The sequence below is a fragment of the Pleurodeles waltl genome, chromosome 5 (assembly GCF_031143425.1).
Source record: "Pleurodeles waltl isolate 20211129_DDA chromosome 5, aPleWal1.hap1.20221129, whole genome shotgun sequence".
Lineage (NCBI taxonomy): Eukaryota > Metazoa > Chordata > Amphibia > Caudata > Salamandridae > Pleurodeles > Pleurodeles waltl.
This window is the reverse complement of record NC_090444.1, coordinates 261,416,248-261,432,869: the sequence shown is the minus strand read 5'-3', so window position 1 is coordinate 261,432,869 and position 16,622 is coordinate 261,416,248. Positions and strand designations below refer to the sequence as shown.

Genomic DNA, 16,622 nt, shown 5'->3' with positions numbered 1-16,622 from the left:
ACTTTCACATGGTAACTGCAGGACGTCATTCCACTACTACAAAAACAAGATCACATGACTGCTTTAGACCTCAAAGATGCGTATTTCCATATACCCATCCGTCCAGCTCACAGAAAATATCTCAGGTTTGTCATAGCAGGAAAACATTACCAGTTCAAAGTTCTGCCATTTAGCAGCAAAATGTCTAGCAGTAGTGGCAGTCTACCTAAGAAGACAACACATTCATGTCTCTCCATATCTAGACAATTGGCTAATAAAATCAAGCAATTTTGTATAATGCCAACAACACACTCAGTACGTAATAGAGACCCTACATACACTAGGGTTCACTCTCAATTACCAGAAATCTCACCTTCAACCAGCACAAGTACAACCTTACCTAAGTGCTATTTTAAATACACAAAAAGCCCTAGCATATCCAAATACACAAAGGACACAGGCTTTCCAAAATCTCATACCAAAAATACAGCCAAATCAACAATGCACTGTAAAATTCTAGGAATTATGGCATTTTGCATAGCAATAGTACTGCATGCAAGACTCAATATGAGGCCTTTACAACAATGCCTCTCACAACAATGGTCTCAAGCACAGGGTCAATTGCAAGATCTAGTGTTGTTGGACCGCCAAACGCACACGTCCCTTCAATGGTGGAATCTCAGCAATTTAATGAAGGGGCGGTCATTTCAAGACCCTGTGCCTCAGATCACAACAACAGATGCATCAATGATAGGTTGGGGAGCTCATCAAAACAACCTTACCATTCAAAGGGAATGGGATTCGAAACAAAGAAATGTTCACATAAACCATTTAGAATTATTAGCTGTGTTCCTTGCCCCAAAAGCATTTCAACCCCTTCTCAAACACAAGATTGTGCTGATAAAAACAGAGAGTAGTATGATCATGTATTACCTGAAGAAACAAGGGAGCACACATTAATCTTAACTGTCCCTTTTAGCCCAGACAATATGGAAATAGGCATTTCACAATCACATTCATCTATTGATAGAATACATTCCAGGAATATACAATCAGCTAGCGGATCTCCTAAGCAGGAACCACCAACAGAAACACAAATGGGAGATTCACTTTCAGGTACTTCAAAAGTACTTTCAAAAGTGGGGAACACCAGAAATAGACTTATTTGCAACAAGCAAAAACGCGAAATGCCAACACTTTGCATCCAGACACCCACATCCCCTATCTAAGGGCAATGCTCTATGGATCAGTTGGTCAGGGATATTTGCTTACCCTTTTCCCCCTATCTCACTCCTTCCCTTTCTGGTCAACAAACTACATCAGACATCTCTCTCCATGATACTCATAGCCCCAACGTCGGCACGTCAACTTTGGTACATCACACTCCTAGACCTGTCGATAGTACCTCACACCAAACTTCCAAACAGACCGGATTTGTTAACACAAAACAAAGGTCAAATGAGGCATCCAAACCCCAATGCTCTCAACCTAGTGGTTTGGCTCCTGAAATCATAGAGTTTGGATACCTAAACCTTCCATTAGAACGTATGGAAGTGTTCAAACAGGCACGTAAACCTACCACTAGACAATGTTATGCTAACAAATAGAAAAGATTTGTTTACTACTGTCAATCTAAAAATAATGTCCCACTTACAGCATCAATACAAGATTTTGTATGCTATCTACTTCATTTGCAAAAATCTAATTTAGCTTTCTCATCCATTAAAATTAATCTTACTGCAATATCAGCATACTTACAGACTATTCAACACACCTCTCTATTCAGAGTTCCAGTTATAAAAGCCTTCATGGAAGGATTAAAACTTATTATTTCACCTAGAACACTACCTGTTCCTACTTGGAATCTAAATATCGTATTTACCAGACTCATGGGCCTGCCTTTTGAACCCATGCATTCTTGTCAGATTCAATTTTTAACATGGAAGGTTGCCTCTCTAGTAACTATCACTTCATTGCAACAAGAGTTAGTGAAAAATAAGCATTCACTCTTGAAGAACCTTTTTTCCAAGTGCACAAACATAAAGTTGTACTTAGGACAAATCCAACATTTCTACTAAAAGTAGTATCACCTTTTCACATAAACCAAACAGTGGAAATGCCAGTCTTCTTTCCACAGCCAGACTCAGTTGCAGAAATAGTCCTTCATACTCTTGATCTCAAAAGAGCTCTATGTACTATATAAATAGAACTAAAGATTTTAGGAAAACAAAACACCTTTTCGTTGCTTTTCAGCAACCACATAAAGGCAATCATATCTCTAAGCAAGGATTAGCAAGATGGATTGTTAGATGCATACAAACATGTTACATTAAGGCAAAAAAGACAACTTTTGATCACACCTAGAGCACATTCTACTAGAAAGAAAGGTGCATCTATGGCATTCTTATGAAACATACCAATGGCTGAAATATGTAAAGCTGCCACATGGTCTACTCCTCATACATTTACAAAACATTATTGTGTAGATGTATATTCCATGCAACATGCCAATGTTGGCCAACCTGTCTTAAGAACATTATTTCAAACAACTTCAACTCCTACAGGTTAGCCACTGCTATGTTTGGGGAGGGTTAACTGCTTTGTAGTCTATGCATATCATGTGTATCTGCAGCTACACATGCCATTGAACGGAAAATGTCACTTGCCCAGTGTACATCTGTTCGTGGCATGTACTGCTGCAGATTCACATGCACCCCCTCCTCCCCGGATGCCTGTAGTCGGTGTAAGTTTTATTATTTGTACATATGCAGATACATTTACATTTGCATGGACATCTATTTTTCACTTACTACTTTTATACAATATTTATATTCTTACGCTCTATCACTCCTTCCTTCACCTTTTTGCAGAAAAACAATCTAACAATGGAGTTGATGCCCATGTGCGGTATGACCGAGAGGAGGAGTCACTCGATCCAGTGACTCCGAAAAGACTTCTTCAAAGAACAACAACCTGGAACACTCCGAGCCCAACACTAGATGGCGGAATCATGCATAGCATGTGAATCTGCAGCACTACATGCCACAAACAGATGTACACTGGGTAAGTGACATTTTTCTTCTCACAGCATGGTTCGGCTCCCAGGTCTTCGCAGTCTCCACCTTCATACTTGAAGATTGAGCGGTGGCAGCTGAACACCTTTGACCAACTTCCGGAGGTGGTTGATCTCACCTTGGGAGCCAGGCTTCCCTCGACCAAAACTCTATGTGCCTGCTGTTGGTTCAGATTTGTGGCTTGGTGCATTCTTGGCAAGTAGACCCCTCCAGGCAAAGTTATTTGAGGATTTGTTGTTTGTTTTGTCATCTGTTTTGTGGCCTTTTTGTGGTTGGCGGATCAGTCCACATATTTTAAGTCTCCAGTTGTTATGCACTTTTTGAAAGCTTTGTCATGCCACAGTGGGGCCGTAACTTTGTTCGCCCATTTCTGATGTGCATTGCCTTTGAGCCGCTTCACAGCTGACCCTTTTATCTTCTCACCTTCATGACAGTGTTCCTTGTTGTCTTAACATCGGTGCAGCATGTGAGTAGGCATCAAGCTTTCTGTCAACTCTCCATACACCATCGTCATCCCTTCATTCGAACATGGGCATCCTTCTTGCCATAAGTCATGACGTTATTCCACATCTATCAAAACTTCACCTTGCTGGAATTCTGTGTTCAGCCTCACCCTTCTAAGGAGAAAGAGAAACTCCATTGCTTGGATACCGAGAGAGCACTTCGCTTTTACATAGATCATACAAAAGAGCACCAGGGGGACAATCAGCTATATGTGGAATGTTTTGGAGTGAAAAAAGGCAAGTCTGTGCAGAAGAGAACCATCTCCTGGTGGTTTGTGCCCTGCATTAATTTCTGCTATGTGTTGGCTACATGCAGCCTCCACAAGTACTGGACGCTCATTCTACCATGGCAGACGCCGCTACCACCGCTTTGGCATGTAGAGACCCTATCATCGATATTTCCCAGGCAGCTACATTGGTTTCCCTTCATACGTTCATGAACCTCTATTGTCTAGACAGTCAGGTTTGCCAAGAATGGCATTTTGCCAGCTTGGTACTGCATGACTTCCTGGTTTGAGTCCATCCACAGACCAAATAGGTACTCCTTTGGTATCTATTCAGAAGGTGAAGAGTCTGCAGCTAGAAGTCTCTGTCAGAAAAACAAGTCACTTACCTTTGGTAACACACTTTCTGGTAGAGACTCTATCTAGCCACCGATTCCTCGATCTCCTCTCTGTTCTGTGATTGGACTCTATCCAAAATAAGTCAAGGAATCTATCCTGGTCACACCAGTTTTCTTAGGGGATCTGCTACCGGGGGTGCAGATACTCTTGAAAGCGACTGACTGCGTGTGGGAATAGCGGACATATAGGCTCTGCATGTCACTTCTGGAGCCGAACAGCGTCATTGCGGAGTCGCGTGGCCCCACTTACTGGCATGCAGACATACTGACAAAAAGGTTTCATATCCAATCTGATGCTTGGGGAATAGTCCAAAGGTGAGTAGTCTGCGACTAGACAGGCTCTACCAGAAAGAGCATTACCAAAGGTAAGTAACTTGTTCACTCGGGACACCACACATTTCTTTATTTGTTTTACATAATATTCCTTATTCGACTAGGTCAAGCCTAGTGCTTAAGAATTAAAAGTTGTATTTAAAAAAACTGCCAATCTGTCATATGTCAGATAAATCTACTTTTTGAGTATAGTTTCATTTGATTGCATGCTTCATGAAACAAAAATTGAAAAAAATTAAATGCTCTGTAAATGGGAAGGAATCTGAACTTCAAGGCTAAATATTACGTTGGTATTTTTAGCTTGATTTGTGGGAGCAGAGCAAGTACAGCAAACAGAATATAGGAAGGACGATTGTGGCGTCAAATGAAACACTGGCATCCGCCGCCAAAAAGAGAGTATGCATTCGGTGAATAAAAGACAAATTGATATGCTATTAATTTCTATCAGGCATTAAACAACATTTTAAAAAGCTCAACCTTTCCTATTAAAATTTTCATTTTTGTATTTTTTTGTGCTTGGAAGTAAAATATTTGATGCATAAGTGTACCTGTATTTATGATTAATTTAGGAATGCCACCTTAAAAAAAAAAAAAAAGTTTTTATTGCAGATTGGTACCTGGCGGAGCACGTACCCAAACATGTAGGCGAAAAGTATCACTAGGCCCTCTCCCACATTAAACAGAGTAATTAACTGATTTCTTTATTGAAGAGAAACAACACAAAAACATGCCCCCTTTTCTGTAACTATGTTTTAGCTATAGTATATTTGTTAATATCTGTATTCAAACATAGCATTAAACAGATATATTGTTTTCAATCCCTGGGGACACGTGAGGTTTCTCTGGTTTGGTCCTTGGTCGTGTATTTCAGCAATGGCAAGTATACCACCCCTGTGTTTGGGGCTCCTTGTAAATTTGACTGCCTGTCTGCCATTTCACTCTACCAAGAGCAGCAAGGCCACCAAATTCTAGTTGTTGCCTAGCCAGTGGCATAAAAAAAGGCTCCCACAGTCCCTGCGATTCAAGGTGTCGGGGAACCTGCAGGGGTCCCCCTCAGCACATCACCTTGGCCTGAAAGCTCCTGAGTGAGTCTGGAGGGGGGTCCTCTATGTTCTTTAAAAGGGGACCCCCTCAAGTTTCGTTCCGCCACAGCACCAAGTGCATTCGGCATTCATTCATACTCCCTCCCTCCCCCCCCTCCCCCAAAAAAAAAAAACAGCTCCAGCATGCATGATAGTTGCTGTAATCTCTTGTGGTAAACAAGACAGTCCTGAGTATTTCTAGGTCCATACTGGTGTGTGTATATGCTGGCGTGTTCATGTAGCTGCATACATTCCAAGATCACTCTTCATGCTTTGGCTTAGTTCAAGGGCCTACATTTCTATGGGCAAGCGCAAAGCGATCTGTTCCTGTTGTTCTCTCTCTACGGGCTTGTAACCATGCCCATGTCAAGCCCATGAGTTTGTTTGGTTCGTGGGTTGCCTTTTACAATTCGCTTCATTTCATTAGTGGAAGGCATGCATACGTCATGCCTTTTGGGGTTTTAGCCCTCCTCGAGTGCACCGACCAACTACTGAAAACATACGAGGCTCCATGTTTTCTGTATGGTTTCTGAACTACTTTTTCTCGTTATTTCGCAGGCAGCGTGATCTTGCTGCTCAGTAGTAGAGCGCTTTGCATGACATGAACCCTGTTACATGGCTGTAGCTCTAATGCGAGCAAAAGCGAGACCCTTTGAATTGTAAATGCTTGTTTACCTTTGAATCCGTTTGAGCACTGTCACTTTAGCATTGTGTATTATTCTGAATGCAAGTTCCCATATTTTTTAGCACAGTTCTCTTTTCAAAACGCCTAGTGATTTCTTTAGAACCTGATGTCTTCATCCTATCATTTTAACCAGGCTCACTGTGTCTCAAAGTTTGGATAAGTTTATGCTTTTGAAGTGTCTCCTGGTTTGCCTCCTGTTAACTACCTTTTGTTCTTAACTTTTGATAGAAGACATGGAGATACTGCTACTTCTTGTTTTCCCATAGAATTTTCAGTATCTTACCTTTTATTTCTTTTCCGTAAGTCTGGTCCTGTTTGGACATTAGACTGTAATCTAAATTTTTATTGTCTTTATTAATTTCTTCTTTGCAAGGACCATATCTACTTTTTTCACGTGTGACCACATAAGCACTGAGCAGTTTCCTCTTTGTGTTTTTATGAAACAATACTACAACTTCATTAATTGTTGCAGTTTATTTTTCATGCATATGGCCTTTTTAATATTGTTTTGTATGAGGCTTTGTTGACTAATGTTTTTATGTTTACATTTATTTTATAATAATTGATTCATAGACAGTATCAGCGAGGCAGCCAAGTTGCTTCCTCCTTCTATTTCGGACACAGCAGATTTGGTGCTCCAGTAAGCCAGTGGCCTAGACACCTCTCCGGAAATAGGGCCAGCACCACTTGTAATATTCTTGTTTCATGCAGTCCTTTGAAAAACAGGAGAGCTATTAGATTCTCTATTAGTTTTGCCATTCCCTACAGTGGGCTGACATTTTACAGCCCGCTTTCCAAACATGCAAACCGCTGCTTCTTTTGATTGATTGATTGATTGATTGATTACTAGTACCCATCAAAGTGGCTGAGGATAAGCCTGCCACGGCAGTCAACAGACTAACAGCCCACTGCTATAGGGTGGCTCTCAGAGACCTCGACTTTTTTGTCCGTACCTTATTCACCTAAAGTCTGGTGGTACAAGGTTCCTTGATCTCCAAGCTGAATCCGGGGGCCTTTCTCAAGCACCTTCAGACAGGGAGTCGAAAAGCTGGAGGCCATGGGAAAGCAGGGTTTTTTTCAGCTGGGAGTCTGGCTCTGTGTTCTATGAGTGCCATATGCCTGTTAGCCAAAATGTGTAAAATGGCAAACATGATGGAGCCAAGCATACCTGACCACCTCAAAGACACCTTCAGCGAAGTGATTAAGGACAGTCAAGATGCCACCAGACAGATCACTGAAGCAGGCCTGGGCACTGTGGACTCAGTGGCCAGTGCCATGGGATCTTCAGTCACCCTAAGGGGATGTATATGGCTGATGTCCACTGGTTTTTATGACAATATGCTAGCTAGTCTGATGTACATGCCTTTCAAAGACTCTTCTTATTCGATGACACTGTTGACTCAGCCTCTCAAATGTTCAAAGCAGGCAGAGTGAATGCCTGATCCCTATGACTAGCACCTCAAGCCAGAAACGTTTATTAGCAGTACAGTAAATGTTCTATCTACTTGAAAGAACTGCCTTTTGGTCAGTGCAAGCCTGCCCAGCCATCCAACAGCCTAACCCATTCCTTAGGCAGTGCAGAGGCAAAGCCAGGGGAAGACTGTCCCAGAAGCTCTCCTTCTCCTTCTTGTCTTCCTCCAACACACCACCTATTAAGCTGCTTTAGTTTCCTGTTAAGAAACGTTTGCAGCCTTTTGGAGGAACAGTAGCATCCATCGGCAGACTTGGAGAGCCATTGTGATGGACCAGTGGGTCTTATAGGCTGTAGAAAGGGAATGCACACTTCCTTTCCAACAGACCTCCCTCTCAGTCCCCACAATTTAGAGGAACACATCTGAACTCAAACAGGAGGTGGCAGCACTTTTATAGAAAGGAGCAGTGCATTTAGTCCCAAAACAGGGAATTGGGCAAGGGTGCTACTCTTAGTACCTCCTGGTTCCCAAGAAGGATGCTGGTCTGCATCTGAACCTTGTCCTCAGAGTCCTGAACTTTTATCTGTGTAAGTAGAAGTTCAGGATGCTGTCCTAGTCTCAGGTGCTTCTGGTGCTGTAAGTGCAACACTTGGTGGTGTCCTTTACTTAGATCATTGACTGCCCAAGGCAAGCTTGCTGCAATTGTTGTTGGAACATCTGAACACCACAGTGTCCCTGCTTTACTTCTTGGACTGTTTCATTAATCTGCCCATCACAGCTAGAGTCCTCTTAGCACATCCTGTTCATAGGGACCACACTGGACACAACATCTCTTCAGGCTTTTCCTTCTTCCTAGAGAAATGAGGACATTTGGGATATGGTTTTGATGTTTAAGAGTAATCACGATTATCAGGCCTGACGGTTCTGTACCTACTGAGTCTGCTGGCATCCTGCATCCTACTAGTCATTCATTCACACTGACACATGAGAGATGGCCATTGGTGCCTCTATCTGCAATGATTCACACATGGAGGCTATCTCTGAACATTAGTAGAATCCCTCTAGAGAGTGCTTGGATCATGTCTGTGGTTGGTAGAGGAGAACCTTTTTGCCTGTCGCCACCAGTGACCACAATAGTGACAAACCCTTCCACTTTAGGGTGGAATGCATCTGGAAAAACTGAAGCTCAGAGGCCTCTGTTCTCTGTACAACCCAAAGCTGCATATCAGTTCGCACAAGCGGAGGGCAGTTTTTGTGTTCCTGACGGCTTTCCTGCCCACCCATTGTTCGGTCCAGAACTTGACAGACAACACGGCTGGGATGTATGTAAACAAACGGTGAGTTATGGGGAGGTCTTATTGTCTCTGCTGGAATAGTGCTGAGAGACTGGGCCTCGACAAAAGTGCATGGAACCTGGCTGAACCATCTGTCAGGCTCCCTTTACACGAAAGCCAACATCTTGAGTTGATTTTATCTTCCCGATGACGACTAGCGTCTCCACCAGAGGTGATTCAGAATGTCTTTGATGTAAGGGACGCCCATCAGGTGGATCTTTTTACCACTTATGAGAATGCACACTGCCTACAATTATGTCTCCCGTTTCCATTGTGGAGAGCCTTGGGGGATGCATTTCGGTTGATGTGGTATTTTCTACTTCACTACTCATTGCCTTGCATATCCGTTATTCCTTTAGTGTTCGGAAGTTGCACCAGGAATGTGCCAATGTAATTTTATTCACTCCAGGCTGGCCTAGAAGGATACATTAGGTAGACATCCTGAGAATCTCCCTGTGTCCTTCACTCCCAGTCAGGGAGAATGGTTCTACTCCCCAACCTCCAGAATTTCCAATTTTTTATTTTAAACTGCCCAAGCAAAGTTTTCTGGTGGGCACAGTTAAAAGTTGTATTGTGGCTGTTTCAGTGTTCATTTGTCTCCAAGAGCAACCTTTGTCCAAGTCAACTCTTGTCCTGATATTTCTGCATGGGCTAACATACATGTTCCCAACTTCATCTGTTATGCCCCTCTGGGGCTTTTATTAACTCCTGACATTCTAGATGGTGGCCCCTGTTCAACCTTTAGACAGAGGCTAGTTGTGGCTTTTGTTCTTCAAGGCTGTGGTTTTGGTCCATGAGCCTCAAGCGTTGAGCCTGTCCTTTACCTGTTTCTACCCAGACAAGTAGGTTCAGAGAACTAAAGTGGCTTTCCTGACTGTGGTGATTACCCCCATTCGATGCTGGGCAGTCCATTAACCTTCCCACATTTTTCACTCCACCATCTTACAAAAGAGAAGGGGCTACTTTGGCTGGAACCTTGTAGGGCTGTCAACTTCTATAAAGATTGGACGAAAGAGTTAAGTTATGACAATAAGCTATTCTTGGGTTACATGGGCAAGAAGAAAGGCAAGATGGTCGCGGAGAGAACCCTGTCATAATGGATCGTCCTCCGCATTAAAATCATTTATGCCTTTGCCTGAAAGTAATTACCAGAAGGCATTTGTGGTCATTCCACCGAAGTGAAAGAATCAACCTTGAAAGGTGATTTCCAATGACAGATTTGTCATGCAGCAACATGTGCTTTCTTTACATATTTGTTAAGCATTATTACTTGGTCTGGGAAGTGAGAAGAGATGGCCTTTTGATTCATCCCCTGCTGTAGTATTCTCTGGTCTGACCACTACTTCAGACCTACCCCCTTGGAAGAGGTATGCTGTGGAACCTATTCCAAAGGTGAGGAATCTGCAGGTAGAAGTATCCATCAGAAGAAAAAGTCTGGAATCTTTCTGGTGGATATTCTTTGCACCTGGAGATTCCTCACTGAATCCTGCCATCCTCGGGGTTCTGAAGGATAATCCTAGAAATCTTAGAATTAATACGGGTCCAATTTTATGTTTTTGCACAACATAGTCACATTTTATCTAAGCTATGCAAGTCACTGCCAGTAAGGCATCAGAAATAAGGTTGAGAAACTGATTTCATGGTTCCTGAGTGGTGCTAGATGGCTGCAGTCATGTCACATCCATCAGCCGAGCGCAGCATTAGTTTTTTTTTCCTTTATCAGGGTGCCAACCCTGCAACTTTGTGTGCCCTTTTCAAAATTCTAGGATGGATTCCCCGAGTCCTGTAGTGTTGCCCATTAAATTTTTTTCAGTGCTGTGGACGGCCAATCAGTCTTTGGTTTTGCAGTACTTTTACAGATATTAAAATGACTAACATTGCACCCTCTTGACAAATCTCCACAAAACTTTGCAGACCTATTGCTTTTTCTGAATTAGTGGATGATGTATATTTTCGTGGTCATTAGTCAAGGGGGTGTAAAGGAAAAAGGGGGTTCCCCAAAAATATTTTTCCACCAATGCATTTCCCATAGACTTTGTACTCACACGTAGTGGCCAAATGGCCAGTCAGATTTCCATGAAATTTGGCAGAATTATAGATTACGAGGTGCAGATGATCCTTTGTGGTCATACCGGTAAATTGGGGTAAGTAGTTTGTAAAGTTATAATGCATTTAAACTTAGCGAAGTGCAAGGCCACGAAAATATAGAAACATTTTGTGAAATACGATGATAATTTTGTGGTACTTGCTGATGATTTGACTGACTTGTCAGTATATGATTGCATAATGACTGACTTTACAAAAGTAAAAGGCAGCCATGTTGTTTTACCCAGACTTTGGCTGTGTTCTGGATTAAGACCTTCGATATAGATAAGTAATAATTTATATATTTTTCCTTACTTATTACTACTTTTTAAAGTGATAACAGGTAGGGAAAATATTTATAAGTTTCTATATTTTTTTTAAAAGGCCACGGTGTACCGCAGTACCACCTAGGAAGTACAGCGGTACTTAATAACAAGTTAAAAAAAAATGTAAATGAATGAAATACACTGTACTACACTATATTTCACAAATACAATGTACTACCATGTTTTTTCAATTTTTCAAATATTTACTTTTTTAAAACATAAATTATCAGAGCACTGTGGTACTACTTAAAAAAAGTTAGAAAAAAACACTGTAATACACTGTGGGCCTTATTACGACCTGGACGGAGGGGTTTCCGCCATCCCAAATGTGACGGATATCCTGTCCGCCGTATTACGATTCCATTATATTCAATGGAGATCCTAATACCTCGGATGGGATATCCATCACATTTGTGAGGGAGAAAACCCCTCCGTCAAGGTCATAATAAGGGCCTATATTTCTTAATTACTGTGTACTACAGTGTATTTTTTTAATTTTTACATATTTAATTTATTATTTTTCCAGTAACTATCGCAATACTTTTTAGGTACTGGCACAGGACTCTGCAAACTTTTAAAAAAAATATATAGGAAAATATTAATACATTTCACCACCTTATACCATTTTAATAAAGTGAAACTAGGTTGTCATGGACTCCTGTTATGGTAACACGGCTGCTGGCTTTTGAGCGGCAGCACCACCAAGCGCTGGAGAGTGAGTCTGATTCCACACGGTGTAACAGCTGTCGGCCTAACCCTTTCCGGCTAGCTAGCACAGGGATGCGGAATTCCTATCGCCCTACGCCCGGGACATCTTGTTTGGGGTCAAGGGCAACAAGTTTTTATGTTTACTTTGTCCTTGGGACAAGTAGGCCCAACCCCCTGCAGCACAAACCCTTTGGCTGCCTGTTTACAGAGAGTGGAATTCTCTGCAGTTGAGGTAATGTGTTTCCAAAAGATAATGCTGTTCGAACTTGTATTTATGGTTCATTATTTGAAAGCCTTCATTATTAGGGTGAGTGCTGTAAATAAATGTTTTAAGGTCACACTTCACTACTGACGTTGGTTCCAGTACAAAAAATGTGTACACACATGTTTGAAAAGTTTAGGCTAAGTATAATGCTCCCAGAATGCTCTCTGATTATATGCAAATGAAGTGTCATTTAGTAAAATGTGTTGATGCATGCTAGTATTTCCCAAAAATATTTCTAATGGAAAATCAGTGTAACCATTTTCAACACGATTATGGGAAGCATGAAAATAAACAAACACTGACAAAGCCAACTGATCTGACATATTTTTATAAGTCTTTTAGTTTCATCAATGCGTGTCTTGTTTTGACATGGCTTTTGTAACACTTTATTGTTGTGGGAGCTACCAGGCCCTCAACATTGTAACAAACATTGGCAAAACCACCCCCCAAAAGTTTTTGAACTCTTAAAGCACACGTTGCCACCAGCGGCATAACAAAGGCCCCGCAACCGCCCTCCAGGGGGCCCCTCCAGCACAGCACCTGCCCTGAGTGAGTCTGGAGAGGGGGCTCCTCCATGTTCTTTGCAAAGGGGCACCCTCCAGTTTCGTTACGTCACTGATTGCCACTGTAGTTCCTGACACTGAACAAAACTACTTTGTGTGGCCATATCCTCCTTGTGGAAGAGCAGAATGCGATCACTCACAGTAAAGCCAGATGAAAGAGAGAGAAATAGAAGTTTTTATTAAACAAAATGTCTTTGTTAACACCAGACCTAATTAGGGACCAAGACCCACATGTAGGTAGCTTTTTGCATGTCGCAAACAGCGACTTTCGCTGTTTGCGACTTGCAAAAAGCACATTGCGATGCACAATCCCAGTTTTGCGATTCAGTAACCTGGTTACCGAATCACAAAACGGGTTTGCGACTCGCAATTAGTAAGGGGTGTTCCCTTCCTAATTGCAACTCGCAGTGCAATGTAGGATTGTTTTGTGACCGCGGGCGCAAACCAATCGCAGTTTGCACTCATTTCAAATGGGTGCTATGGGTGCTAACACTTTCGCAAAAGGGAAGGGATCCCCATGGGACCCCTTCCCCATTGTGAATGTCACTGTAAACATTTTTTCAGAGCAGGCAGTGGTCCTGTGGACCACTGCCTGCTCTGAAAAAATGAAACGAAAACATTTCATTTTTCGTTTTTGTTATGCATCTCGTTATCCTTTAAGGAAAACGGGCTGCATTACAAAAAAAAACAAAAAAAACTGCTTTATTGAAAAGCAGTCACAGACATGGTGGTCTGCTGTCTCCAGCAGGCCACCATTCGCGAGGGGGGTCGCAAATTGCAACCCACCTCATGATTATTCATGAGGTGGGCATTTGCGAAGCCCTTGCGAATCACAGATGGTGTCAAGGACACCATCCTACATTCGGATTTGCGACTCGCAATTTGCAGGTCACAAATCTGAACCTACCTACATGTGGCCCCAAATTCTTAAAGAAAGTCACAAAAGTGCACCCATGGTATATGTCGTACCCCTATAAAATAGTTGTGAACTGTATTTTAGCATGGGTAAATACGATGTGTAGATTTGCTCATGTGAAAATCTATTGAGCATTTGCAAGTTCATTTTCCCTCCAGCCACTTTCTTCCCAACCCTGGAAGAAGTTCTAATTCTGCCATTGTCAGGAGTAAATGTCCAACCTTTCTTATTGTGGGAAAATATTAGAGAGAAGCTGGTAAAAATCTTTAAAACATGCAGGTTAGTAGGTTTGCAGACTCATAGGCATTCCAGCCCTGGAACTATTGCTTACTGCTTCCTCCAGCCCCAGTATGCAGATCTGCAGAAAGGTGGCAAAATAAGGAAATTGCTACAGTAGGGATTGAAACTCCAAGAATTCAAGCCCTACTATGGTAGTAGCCCTGGCATAATCAGAGAGGCTATTAATTGCTGCCATAATTTGTCGCCACACTACATGGCACCAAAGGGACAAGTAGATCTTTTTACAGGACAAGTAGATTTGAGAAGCAACCTGTCCCCTGGACAAGTAGATATTTTAATAAATTCCACACCCCTGTAGCAGCACCTCACAAGTACCAGAGGTAGAAGTTATTTGTGGTAGCCTATCGCACGACACTCTGATTTCTCAGGGAAGTCGTGGTGGAACAGATCTTACCCCTTTCTTTCAGTTACTCAAGTCTCATATGTGCAAAGACAAAACAGAAGCAGGATCTTGGTTCAATAGATTTAATTGAAGCAACTGCGTTCTATATAGAAAGGCATGAATTGCGATTATGAGGATAATGAAACACAGGATTATTACAGCAGTGACTAAAAGAGTGAAACACAAGAAGAGTCCTACTATATTATCATGATAGGATGCTTAACATTCCTACCTACATTACTAAGTTTGTACACAAGAGTGGGTAGCAGTGGTAGACCTAAACCACCCTTTTTGTCCCGGGAAGAAAGCCCAACTCTCATAGCTGTGCAGAGGTAAAGAAGAGGTATGTTAGCCTGCTGAGGGTCCTCTCACATCACCAAAGAGGAACCAAAAGGTTTCGGCAGAAACTGTGATGATGTGCAGCATGAGATGGCAAACTGGCGGACATGTCCCCTCTAAGATGATGAGGGCAGTGTGATGGTTTATAATAACATATCTGTTATTTTAGGGTGGTGAAAACTACATGGTTGGCTTTTACTTTTGTGAAGACAGCCATTAACCAATGATATACTGCCTTATGATCAGCATGTATTGTGGTATACCGCAGCACAATATATGTGTTTTGTCAGTTATAACTTTAACAGTGCTTAACAAATTCACAACTAATACCAAAAGATTACTCTTTCCACTCCATAATCTGTATTCCTGCCTAATTTCATCTACATCTGTTAAAACACTTTAACACACTGTCTCTTTAAACTACACTCTACTACACCACACGCCACTCCACTCTAGGCAATTCTACTCTGCTCAACTCAATGCTGTTCCACTCTATGCCACTCAACTCTATGCCATGGTATGCCACTCAATTCTGTGGTATTTCACTCTATGGCACTCAACTCTGTACCTCTCCACTGTATGCCACGCCACTCTAAGACACTCTACACCAATGCGCTCTACTCCATGGCACTCCATTCTACCCCACTCCACGCTACAGTATTACACTCTACAGCTCCCTACTCTATGCCACTTCACTGTACACCACAACACTGTGCACTATTCCACTCTACTCCACGCTACCCCACTCCATGCTATTTCACTCTCGGCCACTTGACTGAACACCACTACACTGTTCCACTCTATGCCACTGCACTTTATGCTACTCCACTCGGGTGCCACTCCACTAGTTGCTACTCCACTCCACTCCACAATACTTCACTCTACTCCACTTTACACCAGTCCTTTCTATGCCACTACACTCTACTCTGTTCCACTCCACTCGACTGTACACCACTGTAGCCACAATATTCTACTCTTTGCCAATCCAATCTACCCTGTTTCACTCTACACCACTCCACTGTACACCACAGCACTGTATGCTATTCCACTCTGCCTCTCCACTCCATGCTATGCCACTCCACACCACTTGACTGTAGGCCACTACGCTGTTCCACTCTATGCCACTGCACTCTGTGCCGCTCCACTATCTGCCACTCCACTCTATGCTATTCCACTCTACCCCACACTATTAGACTCTACTGCACTTTACTCCACTGTGCGCCAGTACACTCTATGCCACTTCACTCTACACTATTGCACTCTATGCCACTCCACTGTATGCAACTCCACTGTATGCCAGTCCATGCTGTTCCACTCTACAATATTCTACTCTACGCCTTGTCACTGCACTACTCTCTACTCTATTCCACTCCACTCAACTGTACGCCACTTCACACCACCCTACTGTATGCCACTACAATGTAAGCCATTCCACTCTAAGATATTACACTCTACGCAACTCCACTCTGCTATTCCACTCTATGCTATTCCACCCTATGCCACTCAACAGTATACAACTCCACTCTAAGACTTAACACTGTACTGCACTACAGTCTACTCCGTTCCACTCCACTCAACTGTGTCACTCTACGCCACTCCATTCTACGATATTCTACTCTATGCCACTCCAGTCAACGCTATTTCACTGTGTGCTACTCCACTCTATACTGTTTCACTCTGTGCTATTCCACTCTTCACCAGTTGACTCTACTCC

At 42.4% G+C, this 16,622-nt stretch overlaps 1 protein-coding gene across 4 annotated transcripts in view; it reads left to right on the top strand.

Moving 5' to 3' along the window:
• The window catches only part of THADA (THADA armadillo repeat containing), a 1,551,972-nt gene that overhangs the window by 444,894 nt on the left and 1,090,456 nt on the right, over window positions 1-16,622 (top strand). For 2 of the 4 annotated variants that reach the window (XM_069233989.1, XM_069233988.1), the window contains exon 25: window positions 4,812-4,907. The exons of the other annotated variants lie outside the window; for them this stretch is intronic. In XM_069233989.1, the coding sequence (XP_069090090.1) occupies window positions 4,812-4,907 (96 nt within the window). The remainder of the gene's footprint in view (window positions 1-4,811; window positions 4,908-16,622) is intronic. 4 annotated transcript variants of the gene reach the window in all.